The 19,759-nt window shown below is 40.2% G+C and overlaps 1 protein-coding gene across 2 annotated transcripts in view; it reads right to left on the reverse strand.

Moving 5' to 3' along the window:
* Positions 1-19,759, reverse strand: part of BTK (Bruton tyrosine kinase) — a 31,418-nt gene that overhangs the window by 7,394 nt on the left and 4,265 nt on the right. The window contains exons 2-12 of one of the 2 annotated variants that reach the window (XM_079766031.1): positions 14,929-15,099; positions 14,208-14,306; positions 11,994-12,062; positions 10,361-10,442; positions 3,570-3,698; positions 3,192-3,259; positions 2,058-2,245; positions 1,562-1,624; positions 929-983; positions 564-643; positions 255-382 (exon numbers count right to left, since the gene is read on the reverse strand). In XM_079766031.1, coding sequence (XP_079622157.1) covers positions 255-382; positions 564-643; positions 929-983; positions 1,562-1,624; positions 2,058-2,245; positions 3,192-3,259; positions 3,570-3,698; positions 10,361-10,442; positions 11,994-12,062; positions 14,208-14,306; positions 14,929-15,069 — 1,102 coding nt within the window. In that variant the 5' untranslated portion in view covers positions 15,070-15,099. Of the gene's footprint in view, positions 1-254; positions 383-563; positions 644-928; positions 984-1,561; positions 1,625-2,057; positions 2,246-3,191; positions 3,260-3,569; positions 3,699-10,360; positions 10,443-11,993; positions 12,063-14,207; positions 14,307-14,928; positions 15,110-19,759 lie in introns of those variants that run through there. The other variant, XM_079766030.1, reaches the window with a different exon arrangement.

Consider the following 19,759-nt stretch of genomic DNA (forward strand, 5'->3'; position numbering starts at 1 on the left):
GATTAATCACCAGTTTCTTCTATGTCTTTCCTTAGCACTGAGCATAAATCACCAAATAAGAAGCCAGTCCCTATGGGTATAAGGTCTGTCTTTGACTACCTCTTTAGTTGACCTCCACCGAGCATCATAGGGGTTGACTTTCACAGCTGATTGCACTGACTGCCCTGTGAGGCTTATTCATTCCCTCATCACCTTGTTCTGAATTGCTTCTTCTGGGGCTTGGCACACCCTTCTTTGGTGCCCCTGGTACTCACCTGCAGAGTTATGCTGATGGTAGTTAATGAGCTCAGGGATGGTGCTGAAAAGGTGCTTCTCAGCCAGGTAATATTGGCTCTGAGGTGTGGAACACACAACATAATGGCGTATCACCCCTTGAGGGTCCCTGAAGAAGTAGATTCTAAGTCAGCAACTTGGGAAAAAGGGTCATGCAGGACCCAAGAAGTGAAGTGAGATGAGTTTTTGAGTTTAAGGGACAAAGGAAATACGAGGGACACACCATTAAGGAGCTGTTGGGTGGGCACCCCTGTCTTTTGTCCCCAGGGCCTTGGAAGAGTAGCACTCACCCTGTAGATTTAGCAAATACAGACACAGTATATTTTCCAGCTTTGCTGGAGTCTCTGACAATAAAACCTCCTTCCTTCCCCTGAAACAACAAAAAAAATAAGCTTACTCTAAAGAGGAAGTGGTGCTCACACCTGCATCCCATTTGCCCAAACCTGGGAGAAAATAGAACAACCCCTGCTTTCAATGCCAAGTTCCGTGATTCACCTGTAGCCTCGTTGCTTTTGATACAGAAAAGTGTAATTGGGACCCGATAAAAATGATGGTCTTGACACTGCCTTGCCTGGCGAGCAGCAGCAAGCCCTCAATTCAGGATCCTCACGTTTTGTGCAAGAAGAATGCCATTTACTTGTGGCCACACACTTACCTCTTGCTTTAGCAGTTCTTCAGCTTGACTTCGAGTCATGTGTTTGGAATACCACCTGTAAAGGGACAGTGCTTGAGTGGCTCCTAGACCATGGTGTAATTGATTCTGAGATCAGAGTGTCCATCCTAGTGACTCAGTCAATCCATTCAACCCCTATTTACTGAGTGCCTATCATATGCAAAGCACAACTGCATAACTTTCCCAAAACCCAGCTGGTACTGAAAATTCATGGAAATGGAGAGTAGAGGGCAAAGGCAGGTGACAGAGGGTTGCAGGGAAGGGATCAGGGACAGGACACTCAAGGACAATCCATTTCTATGATTAGGGAGAAAGGATAATGGCAGAAGTTTGACATTTTCACCCTTTCAAATGTGTCCTATCAGACTGTCAACTCTTTCTTAGAGTGTGGTTCTTCTGGATTTTGAGGTGATCTCCCCACCTCTCATAAGCAGATAGTATTTGTGGTGAGGGTAAGACATAGGCACTAACTTGGGGTGGTGGCATCATTTGACCTAGTTAGCAGTGATTTTAATAAGTATCTTGAAATCAAAACTTTGTTGAAACTACAAAAACGTATATACTATATTCTATTCCTCCTGGAAGATTGCGCGCTGGAATCATAAGCATACTCACTCATACATTTCTATGGAGTCTTCTGCTTCAGTGACATAGTTACTAGGGATGTAGCCTTCCTGCCTGTAGAGGAGACATTGTGGTAGATAATCCAGCATTCCCGTTCCCCGGGGAAGAAACAGATGCATAGGCCCATACCCCTGAGACCAATCTCAAATGGAGGTATATAAACCATGTCCCTCCCTCAAAGAGGATCATGTAACAGATACATGGCTTGGCTAGTGAAATGTGTGGCTTCTGCACATGTGGCATCGATTATTTGTGCACTACAATATGTGGGCCAGAACCTACAGGCTCAGAGAGGTGGCCACATGTAGAGCTGCACTCTGGGAAGCACTTGGAGGGGCAGCCTATTCACCTTGGTGTGGGAAGAACAATTTCTGATGGGGATACTGAGTAAGGAAATTATGTTGCACGTGTGTGAAGTGGGTGGTCACAAGGCTCAGGAAGGGCTGGCGTGAACTCACCCATTTTTCTTTTCTTTTTTTGGACTCACCCATTTTTATCTCGTGCTCGCCACCAGGGTAAGTTGCTTTCTTCCAGGATAAAATATTCATCACCCTTCTGTAGCTGTAGGTCGTTTGCATTCATTGGCATGTAGTCATAAAGGGCCACAACCTTTTTCAGTTCACTTGTGGAAACTGGTGCTGCTGTTGGCTCAGGGGGCAGTGGCTTTTTCAAGATCTGTGTAGGTAGGAGAAAAAAGTAGGGTGATTTGGCTAGACATCAAGTACTCTCTTCTCTCCCAACTCTCTGGTTTACTAGAGACACTATTCTAATCCAAATGAGGCATAGTAAGATGGTTTATTCAGCACCCATTTTTAAGCACTTATGCAGAGGTTCTCAGCTTGGAGAGCACACCAGAATCATGTAGGGAACATTTATTTAACAATCCTGACACCTAGACAGTTTCCCAGAACAATTACATCAAAATCTTTGGGGATAGGACCCTGATGTCAGTATTTTTAAAGCTTCCAGACAAAAACTATGTGCACACAATCAGGAAACCTATTTGGCACAGGGGGTACATGGATCTACTAAGTGGCTTTGAGTCTCAGTTTCCTTGTTTGTAAAATGAGCATAATAATTTCTGCCCTGCTTTATTGTGCTTCACAGATGTTGCAATTTTTGTTTTATTTTGTTTTGTTTTTGTTTGTTTGTTTTAGAAATTAAAGACCCTCCCCCAGCAAAAGATTACGGTTCGGTTTATTTCAGTGATCTGGAACCAAACCCACAATATCTCTAAACTATGCTTGTATTTGAGGAAGAGCTTTCTAGACCTCAAAAAGTAAGCAAGTTTGAAGTAATATATTAGTGATAGGATGAAAGTATTGGGTGTTTACTATTAAATTCTTTTAAATTTATGTTTGAAAATATTTTTATTTTAAAAAATCAGCATCTGTTTTGTTTTAAACAGGTGATTGGATTAAATGGTTGCCAAGAGCTTCCAAATAGCCCTCTATCTTTCCACTGAAGGGGAAGTCCTAATTAGAGGGATAAATTCCCTATCTTAAAAAGAATATCAATTAACAGTACCAAGTCCCAGAAAAATTCTAAGACTCTGGTGTGTTTTCTGTGGTAATTGTAAGTTTCTATTTGAGCAATAGCAGCACCCAATTTTCCTTTATACCTGGTCTTCCTCAGGTGTGGGAGGAAGAGGCTTTTTTGTCTTCCGGTGAGAACTCCCAGGTTTTAAGCCTGCAAAATAAGATACCAGTGATGATACAGAATGCATCTTAGGAAATGGCTTGGAGACTGGTTTGATCAGGGACTTTGCCCTCTCTCCTCTGCAGTGCCTTTAGGCAAGTTAGAAAAAGTCTGGGTGGATACAGTCCCGTGGCAGGTTGCACAGCTTGGAGAACAGAGCACTAGCTGGATTTCAGCACCCACCCTCTCCCAGGCCCCTATGTGCAATGGCCAAAATGTACAAACCTGGGTTTGATAGACCCTTGAGAGAGTGCATGATAGAGTCAAAGGGGGGAAAAATGATATTGAACAGATCTCTTACTTCCATTCCTGTTTTCCAAAATTTGGCAGCCCATAGCATTTTTGGCTGTCTGAGAGCAGCAGAGATACTGCCCGTCAATCCAGAAGCAAGGGTGGTATTTCTGTACCAGATCACTGTTATACCGGATTACTGTAACAGGAGAGAAGAGAGAGAAAGATCACATCTGACATGCAGGAGAATCAACTATTTGCATGTTTTCCTCTTCAACTAAGCTTAGTGGTGAGCTTCAAACAACTGCCCCTTCATCAGCCACCCTGGAGAGAAGCAGACAGCAAGGCCAGTTGACTCCCATGCCCAGCCCCTGAGAGGTCCTGTACAGTTCTCTTCAGTGGTCAGTCATGATAACTGTCTCCTGACCAACATGATAAGACTATCTGATGTCTCCAGAGCCCAAGAACAAAAATATGTTATCTGTGTTCTCCCATGTGGCCATTATAATCTTCTTGTAAGGCAGCTGTTGATTATGATGTTTTTTTCCAGATAAGGGACACAATTTGTCCAAGCCAAACTCTCACTTCAGCTTTCAATATACCAACGTCCCAGCTCCCTGAGTTGATATATCTCTAAATATTTTTTACAGATATTTGCCTTAGTGAGAATTTCTGCACCAGGCTTTCTGTGTTCATATTCTAATCAACAGAGTGAGCTTAGGGGAAAATTAAGGTGATTCTGCCTCTAGATTCTCTCTAGAATAAACCTGGTTTTAATCTTCTAGGGCCACCAATGTGGGTTGAGCTCATTGCAGGAGATAAACGCCGGAGCTCTATTTCCGTTCCAGGGTTGTGAGGCTCAGAAGATCTCCCTGAAGCTAAAGTACTTTGCAAAGAATAGAGTACTTTGCAGATAGGAGGAATTGGTATTATGGTTTTTAATACTGTGGCATCTCAAGAACCTTCACATGGAGTCAGTTAGGTAAGTCTTCCTGGGATCATGTTAGATAACAGAGAAGCAAAGACAACTGAAATAATTGACACTAGCTTGATATTGGGGCAAAGACGTAGGCTGGTCTAAGGATTTGAGAACATACACATTTCAGCTTTAACTGCTAAGAAGAAACCCTGCGTAACTTTTTTTTTTTTTAAAGATAACAAGCCCAGCCAGTGTTGTTCAGTGATTGAATGTCGACCTATGAACTAGGAGGTCACAGTTTGATACCCAGTCAGGGCACATGCCCGGGTTGCGGGCTTGATCCCCAGTAGGGTGTATGTGGGAGGCAGCTGATCAACGATTCTCCCTCATTATTGATGTTTCTACCTCTCCCTCTCTGAAATAAATAAAAATATATATTTAAAACAGATAACAAAACAAAACCTTCCTCTATAGAGACCAACTCCAGTCCTTAAGAGCTTGTTAGTCATACTCCACTCACTTAAGGTTTGGTGGAGTGGGGGGTGGGGTATGGAAACTTCTGATGGCCAGGTATAAAAAAACAAAAGTGCTGTTTTTTTAAAGTGCTATCTTGATGTTTTTCTAAGCATGGATTTGAAAATTTCTAACCACTTTACCATGCCCACCTTCACCCCTCACTTTTTCAACATTCCCCTTCACCATTGCACCAAGTGCAGGATGGTGAGAGCTATTCAGATGCAGTGTAGGCTATAAGGGGCTGCATCACCCATAAAGAATCTATATATATAATAGCCCAGCTAACGGACCGGTGGAACAACCAGAATGACCAGAATGACCAGTGGCTATGACACGCACTGCAGCAGCAAACCAGCCTGATCTAGGTCCCAATCGGCCCCCGCCCCCCGGCCAACCCAGCCCTCGATCAGCCCCCAACACCCCAATTGGAGGTGAGGTCAGCTGGCCAACCACCACAGCCCCGCCCCCCAGCCAGCCCCACCCACAATCAGTCCCCAACACCCCATGGGGTGGGCCGGCCGGGCCCCACCCATGCACAAATTTGTGCACTGGGCCTCTAGTTTCTAACTAATAGTAAAGCCAACCAAACATCTGTCTGACTTTTATTATTACCAGGCACTGGCAATTCTGAACAACATTCCATATACTCCTCTCAGCAAGAACTGATTGCTTCCATCACTGCCACCCTCTACCCTCTTCCTATGACACTACTCTTGAAGACCCTAGGTGCAAGCCTGGGCACTAGTAGATATGCCAAGAATTCTTAAGAACTAATTACTATGATAAATTAAGCTATACTAATATGCTAATGAAGGGACATAAAGCTTCCTGCCCTCCCCACCTCCAGCACACACATTAAGAACACACCCTACATTACCAAATAATGTCTGCCTCTTAAGAGGTTCCTTTAAAATAGTGGCCCTTTTTTGTTAGCTAATTCAGAGCTGGTATTTCCAGATACTTAGGAGAGAATTGTAAAAGCAGAGGGTCTGTTATGGACTGAATATTTGTGTCCCCACAAAATTCATATTATGAAGCCTCCCAATGTAATGGTATTAGGAGAGGGCCTTTGGAAGGGAATTAGGTCATGAGAGTGGAGACCTCATGATGGAATTAGTGCCCTTATAAGAAAAGACTCAAGAGAGAGATTCTCTTTTTATCTCTGCCATGTGAGGACACAGTGAGAAAGTGGCCAGTCTGCAAGCCAGGCAGAGAATTCTCACCAGGAACCAAATCAGAGACACCTTGATCTTGGACTCCTCAGCTTCCATAACTATGAGAAGTAAATGTGTGTTGTTTAAGCCACCCAGGCTAAGGTATTTTGTTATGACAGCCTGAGCTAAGACAGTGTTCAAGTGGGAAGACTAGGAGAAACTGCTTACTTCACCAATTCATAGGGCCAGCCCTGTCTGGGAAGCACTAGTGGTTGGTGCACAGTCTTCTAGTACTTGATGGACTAGTGTCTCATATCCATAGTTATCAAGACAATGTCTAAAATTCTGTTTCAGGAATGAATGAAGTATTCTTCCTCATACTGGTTGTTGGAGTTTTGCCAATGCCACTCTTTCATTCATTTTGCTGAGGTCTTATGTTTGAAATTGCAATTAAGATAGCCTCTATTGAGCTTGAGTAAACAGATTCTAGAGTTAATATAGCCAAATATCTGTGGTGCTATAACATAGAAGTGTCTGCTGTCATGTTCAAGGAAGTGGAAGAAGAAAGCCCAAGGCTAAGTCCTCAGGCATACAACCTTCGCAGGGAAAGTGCCACTGAAGTAAAAAACAAACATAGCAGCTGGATTAGAGGTACCTGAGTCTCTACTTTTTAAATTGAGGTATAACTTACATATCATAAAGTAAAGTACAAAGATCTAAGGTATACAGGTAACCACATTTGTCTACAACCACTTAACCACACTTAGATCCAGCACCTGAGAAGGATCCCGCATGCCTCTTCACAGTAGAGGAAGCCAGGATTCTGATGAAGTCCCCTTCTCATGTTAGTGATTTTTAAAAATATTTTTACTGATTTTTTGAGAGAAAGGAAAGGAGAGGGAGAAAGGAAGCGAAACATCCATGAGGGACAAACATCTATTGGTGGCCTCCTGCACGGCCCCTATAGGGCATTGAGCCTGCAACCCTGGCATATTCCCTGACCGGGAATCAACCTAGCAACCTTTTGGTGCATGGGACAATGCCCAACCAACTGAGTCACACTGGCCAGGACGTGTTAGTGATTTTCAATTGGTGCATTTTACTCTAAAGTGAGATAACATTAACTAGGTAGGATTTTATGGCTCCTAGACTATCTCACTATTGATATTACTAGCACCTCAGTCTGTCCTGGGGTTGTTAGAACTTGCATCTGAATCTTCCAGCAACTATGATCTTTGTTGCAAGACACCTGCTTTTTGACTCATGTTGTCAGCCCAAGCAGGTTCAACAGGACATACACCCAGGTCTGGAACAACTGGATAAAAAATGCCTTCGGTGAAACATAAGGGAAAAGAAGGTAGAATTGCACATACTCACACTAATGACACAACTGAAGTGGTTGTGTTTGTTTGTTTGTTTGTTTTGGCTTGTAAATCGTTGTGTGAACATGATAGAATATACTTACACACACCTAGATGATATAGCCTACTACACACCTAGCCTTATGGTATAGCTTATTGATCCTAGGCTACAAGCCTGTATAGCACGGTACTGTACAAAACTACACAAGATTAAATCAAGCACAAGATAAAATGATGCAATCAAGAGCCTTGGTAAACACAATATGTATGAAGTTGCTGCTGGTGTAAAATGGCATACTGTTTCACAGCAAACTTTTTTTATAAGTAGAAAAAGTATGCTCTAAAATAGCAATAAAGGAATAGTATAATAAATAAATAAGCAATAACATTGTCATTTATCATATCAAGTCTTATGTACTGTACATAATCATATTGCTGTACTTTTATTTTACTGGTAGCTCAGTAGGCTTATTACACTAGCATCACCACAAATACATGAGTAATGAATTGCACTATGATGTTACTAGGTGATCGGAATTCTTCAGCTCCTTTATAATTTTACTAGAGGCCTGGTGCACAAATTCGTGCACAGGTGGAATCTGGCCAGCCCACCCTGATCGGGGCTCAGGCCAGGCTGGCTTGGAGGAGGCCGTTGGCCAGCCAGCCCCACCCCTGATCAGGGTGGGGGGCTGATTGGGGGTGGGGCCAGCTGGGGGGAGGGGCTGCAGTCAGTTGGCCATTGGCTCCACCCCCTGGTCAAATGCCTGGTTGAACTCTGGATCAAAATCCCAGTCAATGGGACAATTTGCATATTAGCCTTTTATTATATAGGACTAGAGGCCTGGTGCATGAAAATTCGTGCACTTGGGATGGTTCCTCAGCCCGGCCTGTGCCTTCTTGCAGTCCAGGACCCCTTGGGAGATGTCCACCTGCCGGCTTAGGCCCACTCCCTGAGGAATCAGGCCTAAGCTGGCAGTCAAACATCCCTCTGACAGCCCAGGAGCCCTCGGGGGATGTCCAACTGATGGCTTAGGCTCGCAGCTGTGAGCCCAGCTTGTAACTGAGCAGACCTCCCCCTGTGGGAGCACACTGACCACCAGGGGGCAGCTCCTGCATTGAGCATCTGCCCCCTGGTGGTCAGTGCGTGTCATAGCAACCAGTCATTCCCGGTCATTCCACCATTAGGGTCGATTTGCATATTACCCTTTTATTATATAGGATAGGATCACTGTCATACCAGTATATGCAGTCTGTTGTTGACCAAAATGTCATTATGTAGCACATGACTGTATCTTACACCAACTACAGGTGCAATTTCTGGGCTAGAGAACCAAGTAGCATGAAACTATATTTTGAGCTTAGTTTCTGGGATGTGGTAAGAATCCAGTCTTCCCCACTCACTAGCTGTGTGCCCTTGAGCAAGTTACTTAACCTTTTTGAGCCTCAGTCCCTTCTCTGTAAGTAGACAAATGATACACACTTCATAAGCTTATTGTGAGAATTTAATAAAATTGTACATTTGAAGTACTTGGCCCAGAGCCTGGTAGATTGTAAATGCTCATTAAACATTAGTTATTATTGTTGTTTTCCCAACGTTTCTATAAGAATTAAATGAAAAAATAAATATATGTTATTTAGCTCAGTGTCTGGTACATAGCAAGACTTCAACAAATGACCCCTCTCTTCCTTACTCCTCTCCTCTTTCAGCTTGAAAAATTTGGTAATTTTTATTTTAACCAATTGACTTGTGTTCAAGGGAGTGGAAAAAGGTGGTGTAGCCAGCTACCGAGTATCAGAATCTAAATGTTATTGAGACAAAAGGCTGTCATGCAATAACCCAACCATGCTGTTATCAGTCTGCCATCCTTCCTGTTTCTCTAGGCAGCCTTTCCTGATGTCAACTCAACCAGTTAATCTCTCAGTCACTTGACGTGTGGCTATATATACACACAAATATGTGTTCATGCATCCTGTGCTACAAGCATTTACTGTCAAGTTTATCTGAGCACACCATATGGAGTATATGAAATGCTGAAACTATGTTCAAGTTTAGATCTTCATAAAGCTAGGAACATAAAATAATTCCTTGGAAAGTATTTATCCACAATGAAGATATGTATAGTGCTTTCTTGTACAGTGCTTTTACTGTTTTCCACATGCTTTCACATATATAGCATCATTTAATCCTTAAGACAAACTTGGAGGTAGGTATGGCATGCATATTACTCCAAATTCAGAAGAAACCAAGCCACAAAGAAGCTTATTAGCCTACTTGCCAGAGGTTACTTTGCTTATTAGTGGTGGAAGAGGGCTTGGAACCAGGTTCTCTACATTGACTTCAAGCACTCTTATAAACATCTGTGTTTTGTTTTGTTTTTTTTGGAACTAGGTATTGCATACTTAGGATTCAAAATATTGCAATAACCATTGAATGCCATACCACACCACCCTTATAAACAGTGTAAAGAATGAGACATTTTTATAAAAAGAGAAATGGAGACACCTACAATTACAACATTGCACTACAGACATAATGGTGAACTGGGTTGAAATTTTTAGTTTAGTGTGTGATATTTTTTTCATATGATGGAAGATTAAACTCAACTGCATCACTAATATTGGAAAAATTCATTTTTTCTCTTCCTCTTCCTATCTCCTTTCTTCCTTCCCTCCTTCTCTCTCTTCCTCCTTCCCTTCCACCTCTCTTTATTTTTTCTTTCACTTCCCTCCTTCCATCTATCTTTTCCTCTCTCCTTTTCACCTTCACCCCTCTCTTTTATTTCTCTCTTCTGTCTTCCTCTCTTCAGTCTTTCTCTCTTTCTCCCTCTCCATCTTCCCCCATTCCTCTTACTTCCTTCTTCCTTTCTTTTCTCTGGAAATTAATTCTCTTTCTTTTCCAAATAATTCTCACCATTTTTGAGCTGATGAATCCAACGCTTCCTCAATTCTTCTGTTGGGGAGAAGACATAGAGAGGGCCTTCATCATATACAACCTGGGACAATGGACACACAGACTTTAGAAGTTAGGATTCAGAATAAAAGGAGAAAGATCTTGATGTAATTAATCTTAAGTCACAACTTTGTCTATTCATAGTGGAAAACAAAACACGCAGGATCTTTAGTCAACATCTGGGCCAGGGTCATGTGAACTATTTGCAGAATTCCTAAGCAATTAATATCCAAGTATGTAGGACTTAGAAGGTCTTAGCTTACTGAATACTAGGTTCTACTAACTTATGTTTCAATTTGTGTGTAAATTTAGTTCATAGTGTTTCCCTCAGCCCACGGTGGAGACAGGACTTTTATTTATTCAACAAAGGCTATTTTATAATCCTATTAAACTATGAGTTTGTATAGAGAATTGAAGTAATGATTTATATAACTGAAGTCTTGGTTAGTACATATGAATTATTCACTTGGATAATATGGAGCCAAATTTTAACTCATGGCTAATTTTCCCCTCACAGCCCAGTGGCCTCCACTTGCCAATATTAGCCAAAGTAAACCAAACATGGACATACATCCACTCCAAAAAGAGTAAAGTATATGTTAAACACTATTATCAAATCAAACAGTCAATATTTTTAACACCTCACAAGTACAAGGCACTGTGCTAGGTGTTGTAGAAGTGTGTAAAACATATTAGATGTTTTACAGATTTAATAAACCTCACATAGTGGATTCTAAAGTCAAATGTAAATTAATTCTGAATTACATGCTGCTTAGCTTTTTCTACTAGCCCAGACAAACAACGTCATCTTGTTGAAACACAATGGTAGCAAAACTATGTCTAAAACACCCCTCCTTCAAAAGTTTTGTAAACTGTGATACAGTCAAGGACATGAGCAAGATCCTTTTACATTTTTCTTTTTGCTTGTTAGTCTTGCTGTGCTTATCAATCCATGACAGAAAGCCCCCTCCCCTGAGACTTTCCACTTCCTTTTCTGGCTTTCACTGTTGCAGGGGCTTCTATATTCACAACAAGTGGCCTACAGAGTTCTCAGGACATAAGCAAGATGAATTGAATTTCTTGTTCTCCTTTACGGCTTACAATATATCTACCAAACATATGTCTATGTGGCTTTCTAGTCATCCCAGACTAGAATAGAATTTAGTTTTATGTATAAGTCTAATAAGCCTTCCTCATACCAAACTTCCTAATACTTCTCCCCTCCCATTTTCTGACTTTTCAACCCACATGACCACCATTGGACAGATATTCAGAACCAGAAGGAAGTGAAATGCTCACTCGACAAACAGCGCATCTTTCTCAATGCAGTTATCATATACAAGACACACCACAATAAAATTAATGACATTATGGGGACTTTTTGAGGTGTAGAGACTAAAAGAAACTATGTGAGATTGGGAAAATAGCACAGCAAACATTCTTAGATCATACCAGTCTCATTTCTCAGTACAGTCTCCTTGTCCACCTCAATTTTTGTTTCCTGGGACTTAGTATACTGCCCTTTGACCCACATCCCATCCTTAATGATTACATTACAGGTTCCTCTGAGAGCTGGTGAGAGAAAATACCTCACCTGGAAAGGGTAAGGGAACCTTTCAATGATTGAGATCTGTTCCATTTCACCAGACTCTTCACCCCTTCTCTGCAATGAAAGAAGAAAAATCATGGTTATTGGCTGATGTGTTGTTCTTTCCTGGATTTCCTTTGGTTCTGTGAGTTCTTTGTAGTAGGTCAAGAAGGCTCTCCTGGACAGACTATGCAGATTCTTAGTGACTGCTTCCTATAACCCAGTAAGGACACATATCCATAGGAACCATCACATATCCATTTTTTTAAAAAAGCCTCAGACATCTCAAATCATTGCAGAAATTGAGTTTACTCAATAAATGGTACTGGGACATTTAACCACTATTATTGGTGGTAGGGGAAGGAGTTATGTAGCTATTTCACACCATATACCAAAGTAAATTCTGGATGGGTTCAAGAGCTTAATGTAAAAAATGAAACTGAGCCCTAGCTGGTTTGGCTCAGTGGATAGAGTGTCAGCCTGAGGACTGAAGAGTCCCGGGTTCAATTCCAGTCAAGGGTACATGCCCAGGTTGTGGGCTTGATCTCCAGTAGGGGGCATGCAGGAGGCAGCCGATCAATGGTTCTCTCTCATCATTGATGTTTCTATCTCTCTCTTTTTCTCCATTCCTCTCTGAAATCAATAAAAAAAATTTTTTTTAAAAATGAAACCGAATGACTGAGAAAAAAACAACTGATGGTATAATCTTGTGGGAGATAAGAGCTTTCTAATGATAAAATTTAAAATCATTAAGAAGAAGGTGAATTAATTTGATGACATAGACTTTAAAATCCATAGACTTTAACAACAACAACAAAATAATAACAATTGCAAAATAAGGCAGCAATTAAATACCATTTTTCTTGGCTGCCAACTTAAACATTTATAATATCTGGTATTTTTTGTTTTGTTAATCCTCACCTGAGGATATTTTTCCATTGATTTTTAGAGAGAGTAGAAGGGAGGGGAAGAGACAGAGAGAGAGAAACATCAATGTGAGAGAGACACATCGGTTGGTTGCCTCCTGCAGGCATCCAGATCAGGGTTGGGGATTGAGCCTGCAACTGGTCCTTGACCAGAATCGAACCTGGGAACTTTCATCCAAGGGCTGATGTTCTATCCACTGAGCCAAACCCGTCCAGGGCTATAATATCTGGCATTAAAAAATGTAGAAAAGTAGATATTCTCATGCATAATTTGTAGGAGTGTATTAAATTCAAATTCCACGTCTAGTAAACAAAATAGAATGAAAAGATAAAAATAACCAAAGTGCACAGATTTCATAAAGAGAAGAAAAAAATTTACTTCTAGGAAGTTATTGAAGAAAAAGACTAACAAAAGTACATAAATATGTATGCAAAGATGTTCCTCCAACATGGTTTATAATGCTAAGTAGTTGGAGACAACTTAAATGTGCAGTAATAGGGAACTGGTTAAACAAATTACAGAATAGTATATCCATGATAAGGAATACTATGTAGCCATGAAACTCATATTATTAATGAGTACCTATTGTCATGGGGTAAAGTTTTCATATATTGAAAATGTAGGTTGCAAAGCAAGATGTGTAGTATGATTCTATGTTTTAAATATATAACACATATTAGTGTGGGAATATGTGTTGCTAGTGGGAAAAAAAATACACCAACATGTTAATAGTGTTTTAGCTAGATGATGTGATTATATGTGATTTTATCTTTTCTTGTGTTTTTTAATATTTTTGCAAGTTTATATAATAAATATTCATTTCTCTTGTAATCTGAAAAAGTGATATTTAAAAATTAACTCAGTAAGCGGTATGCCCAGGAGAGGCTATGGGAAATGAGAGGAGAATAAGTGAGCTATTTTAAAAAATTCATATTGTTCAGAGCCTGGGATACTGGCTTTAAAACCAACTCAACCTTGTAAATCTGACCCTAGTAACTGAGGGAGTAAAACCAACCATCTCTGATTAGTTTGAAAAGTTGATATGATGCCATCTTGACATCTGTGTTACAAATTTTCCTAAGTAAATTATTTGTTCTGAATCTGAGGGAAAATGCTGAGACTTGGTAGAATCAGTACATGACAGAGTGAAGAATTTTATAAAGCTTTTTTGTGTGTTCCATATTGCACAGCATCACCAACCAGTTTATTTACAAAGAATTGAAGTGTTCCAAGATTCTTATCTGCTCCCCATCACCTACCCCCACCCCTGTTCTCTCAATGGTCTCTTCTTACCGGAATCTGTCTTTCAGGGGGAGGATTTTTTTCAGGAACCACTGTTTCAACACAGGTGATCTTCTCAACATCTATTGAACCCTTCTTACTGCCTCTTCTCTGAGAAAGAGAGTGAGGAAGAAAATGGAGAAAGAATATAGATGATGTGTTGTGGAATTGCACACATGAAACTTGTATAATTGTATTAACCAGTGTCACCCCAATAAATTCAATAAAAAGGAAGAAAAGAGTGATTAAGCAACTGGATGGTTAGATTTTGTTATCTACTCATTCAACATAGTGAGGTGACACCAATGATCTATTATCAGGACCTGTCATTTTGAAAAAACAAAACAAAACAACAACAACTTCCACATCTCACCCTTTTTTGACTACCAGATGGAGGGTAAGCACTATAAAAGAGTGGATGACTGTGTATCTTTATAACAAAAAATAAGGAAGCAATTTTCAAGTCTTGGATTTCATTCTCAACAATCATTTAATGAATGCTCACCAATGGCAAAATCCCATGGTATGATTTCTCTCACGATTTCTTAGCACCCTTGAATTTTGGCTCCTACGTGGCTGTAGCTAATTTTAGTCTAGGAAACATTTTGCTGAGTTTAAAATGTACTTAAGTCCCTTCCACCTTTCTCCTCCAACCAAAAAGCCTCTAACTCCTCCCCAATGAAGATCTAAGGCCAAGTCATTGATACTCAGTTATCACAGCAGAGAAACTTACCCCACGTTCAAAATCATACTCATAGTAGGAAAGTTTGTGCACGGTCAAAAGAAACAGGCGCTTCTTGAAGTTTAAAGGTGATGTTTTCTTTTTCTGCTGGGATCGCTTCAGAAAGATGCTCTCCAGTATTACTGCAGCCATAGCTTCGTCTTTCTGGAGCTCACTTGTGTGCTGTTGATAATGAAAGCTCTTGACAACCCATCACATTAATTCTAATCATCCCTGGTACCCCCTCAGCCTAGCCACCTAGTTTCAAATGAAACAGAAATGTGTAAAGCTAACAAAGGACATTCTTACCTTAACATCCTTCTTCCATAGTCCCCATCTCTGTCAGTTTTCAGGTATAATGGATGTACACTGAATAGAGTGGATTGGTTCTACATTGTAACCTCACATAAACGAAGGTCTTGTATAAGGCAATGAAATGCTCTGGATGTCAAATGACATGTACCTGTGTGCTTGGTAATGTCTAGAGGCAAATTTATACTAACCATCCTTTTATGATGACAAGTGCAGAATCTGTGAATAGCAAAAGTCTCTGCGCAGCTGTTGACTCTGATATCCCCAACAGAGATAATGCAGGTGCCAGAACTCCACTGAGGCAGATATTGGACTTTCAGTTCCCAGTTTCCTAGATGGTGAGTGTAATTTTTCAAACATTGTCCCACTGGGGTCTGTACAAGGGGTCTAATAAGGATATGGAGTGTGCACCTGCAATTATGGATGAATACTAACTGCCGCCCAACTGATTTTGCTCATCACCCACTGATAGAGCTACAAATGATTGAGGCTTTGTTCTAAAATTAAAAAAAAATAATTTGGGGGGAAGGAGTTGTTTTTGATTTTTGGCTTTTCCCCACCTTTTTACTTAGATTAGTTCTTAAGCAGCATCATGCAAAAATGATACAGTCATCTTACTCTTTGGATGCCATCTCTGATCATTTATAAAAAGTAACTCATTTAGGCACTCTCCAAACTTATAGTACCCCAGAAAGATTTAGTTTAGGTAACTGAAATACAGAAGGGCAAAGAAAGTTACACAGAGTCACCATTTTTTATTAACACAAACAACACTTCATATCAGTTATTCACTTAAAGTTTATGCACGATCTTATATTACCAATTCCAAACCTTTATTAGAACTATAAGGTGAAAATATAAATACTGTCACAAAAACAGAACCCTAAATAAATCCTGAAAAAAATCATCATTCCCTCTCAAGTTTTGTTTGTGGTGGGTTTTTTCCTGGGGTGGGGATTTAGCTTTTAAACTAAACTCCTTATGCTTTTGGTGGCACTAGGAAACAAAATAAAGTCAGCAGGTTTTTCACTGCTTGTGAAGCACAGATTATTGCTCACACCAGGAAAGCAAGGGAGAGGTTTTTATTGAAGCCTGAGTCTATCCACACTGTTATATTACTCTTTTCTGTGATGTAGAAGTGTCTATTATTATACTGGAGGGGAAAAATAGGTTAAAGGAACAGCAGAGATGTTCAGAATGATCTGCTATGTGGATGCCATTGTCTTCTGGGTGTGGATTAGTTCATGGTTTGTAAATAATCTTTCAAGAAAAAATTGGGCAAAGGAGCAAACCTTTCCCCACACCCTGCCACACAGCTCTCTTCCTTAACTCCTTGGTTTAAATGGGAATGACAAACTCTTAAGAGTTTACAACCAATGAGAGTCCTTTCTTATTCAGCTAAAATCCCAAAGAGACTTTTTTCACATTAAAGTTATTCATTTAAACATAAATAGTGGTAACCAACTAATAATACTCTTTTCTCAGGAACTGCCAACTCATGGAGATCCAAGTAATAATATCCCATTTGTTCCCATGGTGAATTCTAATTAAGTATCTCTTCACAATCAAAGACTCGATTTATTAGACAAAATAAAATCCTAAAGGAACTGAGTAGCAAAACCAGAAAATTGGATCTGAAGCTTCCCAACAAACATGTCCTGCTATGCGTTGTTTTTTTTTTTTTTCTTTAGCTGAGTAAAGCACATCCAGCATTTTGTCTTTGGTTTTGTTGCAAACTCTTGGTAGATATACTCCCTGCTCAGACTCAACATCTGCTTCACTCTTGGTCTCTGTTCCTATTTCCTATAAGACAGGTCCTTCTGGAAGCTGCCTCTGCTCTTTTTCATTTTTAGAAAAAATCCAGTTTGTACAAGAGGGAGCCTTCCTCTCTTTCAAGTGTCTGTGTTGGGGTAGGGTTTAGTGTTGGTCTAAGTATGAGGAAGTAAGTAAGCTTCTCACTAGCCAAAACCCCTGTGAGCAAGCGGTGAAATGGCCTCTACCCTAGTCTAGATCATTAAGCTGGAGGATTACTGGGATTTCCATGGCCTGGACATCCCTTCTTTGACTGCTCTTCTCCAATTTCCTTGTGATCCAGTCTGGAAATGCAGCCTGAAAATGTGGCAGTTTTTCCTTAGTCACCACTGATCCATCCAGCAATAATGTGAAAGGAGATGTATCCATCTTTATGTCTTCCTGAAGGTTGCTATGTAATGAACATTGTGTGTTAGAGAGCACTTGCAGTTTCTTTGGGTATGTATTATAGCAGGTACTAATTTTTTTCCTAACAATTTCAGAAGCCTACAGAGTTGATTTGACGACAAACATGCACCATGAGAACTGACCATACACTTCACTCAGAGGGTGGAAATGGAAGTGACATGAATGTCACACACACACACACACACACACACACACACACACACACACACACACAGCTGTTCATATAAAGAAAGAAGAAAAGGAATAGTAATAGAAAGACACAGAACTCTCTGTTTAAAGTACAGAATTACAACATTATAATGTTCTCTTTATTAAACTAAAAAACAAAGATTTTGAGTTTAATAAGAAATAGTTCAGCCATCTTACAGACTGGACTATGCCAATAAATTAATATATATAGCACTTGCAGAATCAGTAATCTAAACCACCCTTGGTTCCTATCTTTACTCAAGTTAATATAAAACACTATTAGGGACAACACCAGAACAAAATTCAGAAAACTTCATAGCCTGCCTATGTGAAGAATCCAGAAGATGCTAATTAGAAATAACCAGTCATGCCCTGACCGGTTTGGCTCAGTGGATAGGGCATCAGCCTGCAGACTGAAGGGTCCCGGGTTCGATTCCAGTCAAGGGCATGTACCTTGGTTGTGGGCACATCCCCAGTAGGGGGTGTGCAGGAGGCAGCTGATCGATGTTTCTCTCTCATCAATGTTTCTAACTCTCTATCCCTCTCCCTTCCTTTCTGTAAAAAACCAATATATATATATATATATATATATATATATATATATATATATATAATCTCCAGTCATTCATAGTTCTAACAACTACTTAGCCAGAATATCCAAGAAGCAGTGTGTTCTCTTTATTTCTCCTTTAAAGCATTACTTAGTTTCTCAGCAAGATTCTGGCTATTCCTTTTTCTCCCCATGGAAATGGAAGAGAACTCTTGTTTCAATGCAGTCTACCTGTCAGGCATTTTACATGCATTATTTTATTTATTTCTCACACAAAAAAAGAAAAAGAAAACAGATGAAGGAAATGAGGCTCAGGGAGATTATGAGATTGCCCAACCTCATCCATCTGGACTCCACAACCCTTACTGTTTCTTTAGTACTTCATTGCCTCCCAAGGGTTTTTTTTTTTTTTCTTTCAGTGAGGTGTGATGCCATCTACCTCAGCATCCTGTCATTTCCCATGGCTATTATCAAATAGTTGTTGGGACAGACTCCTATTCATCTTCCAGGAACATTCTGCATAAGAGGAAATGGTGGTAAATACAGGGGATAAGAGGATTGTGGAGCACTTTCCTCTACAATATTCTTCCAGGCTGGAAAAGATTATTTTCCTTGTTAACTGTCCACAGTACCTTTGTCCACATGAAGATTCTTTCCCACATGAAGTCCTGCCAGGTTTTCTTACATTTTCCTTTAAATCTTCCACAAGGAGATCCTAACTGGCGGATTCCTAGAATCACTCACTATTTCCTTTTCATTGTTGATGGGATAAAAGCTCAGGGGTTAGGTGGAATGCTCACTTTTTTGTCCCCTGGGTTGTTATTGCTTATTATGGATGTAAAACTTTGATTGAATGAACTTTCTTTTATAATATGAACTATTGCAAATAGACAAAAGTACAAAGAATAACATTATGCTCATGTACTCACCACTTAGCTCTACAGAGTCCTAACTTTCTGCCATAATTGCTTCCAGAGGTGGACAAAGCGGTGCAGGGGGGTGGTATGGGCACAGAAAGAGATTTTGCTTGGGGCGATGGGCACATGTAGGCAGTGTGCAGATAATGTTTTATGGAGTTTTACACTTGAAATCTGTATGGTTTTATTAACCAATGTCACCCCAATGAATTCATTTTAAAAAAAAAGAAAAGAAAAAGAAAGAAATGTGTCCTAGCTAGTTTGACTCAGTGTATAGAGCGTCGGCCTGAGGACTGAAGGGTCCCAGGTTCAATTCTGATCAAGGGCACATGCCCAGGTTGCAGGCTCGATCCCCAGTAAGGGGCATGCAGGAGGCGGCCAATGATTCTCTCTCATCATTGATGTTTCTATCTCTCTCTTCCTCTCCTTTCCTCTCTGAAATCAATAAAAAAATTTTAAAAAAAGAAATGTGTTACCATCCATTGAGTAAAAACCTTCTTGTGCCCTCCACAATCCATCCCTTCTTCCTTAGAGGTTAGCAGTATTTTGACTTTGGTGTTTGTCATTCGTGGGCATGTTTTTATATTATTACTATATATGTAAGTATTCATGAAAGATATTTAGTATTGGTTTGCATGTTCTACATTTTTATGTA

Source organism: Cnephaeus nilssonii, assembly GCF_951640355.1.
Source record: "Cnephaeus nilssonii genome assembly, chromosome: X".
Lineage (NCBI taxonomy): Eukaryota > Metazoa > Chordata > Mammalia > Chiroptera > Vespertilionidae > Cnephaeus > Cnephaeus nilssonii.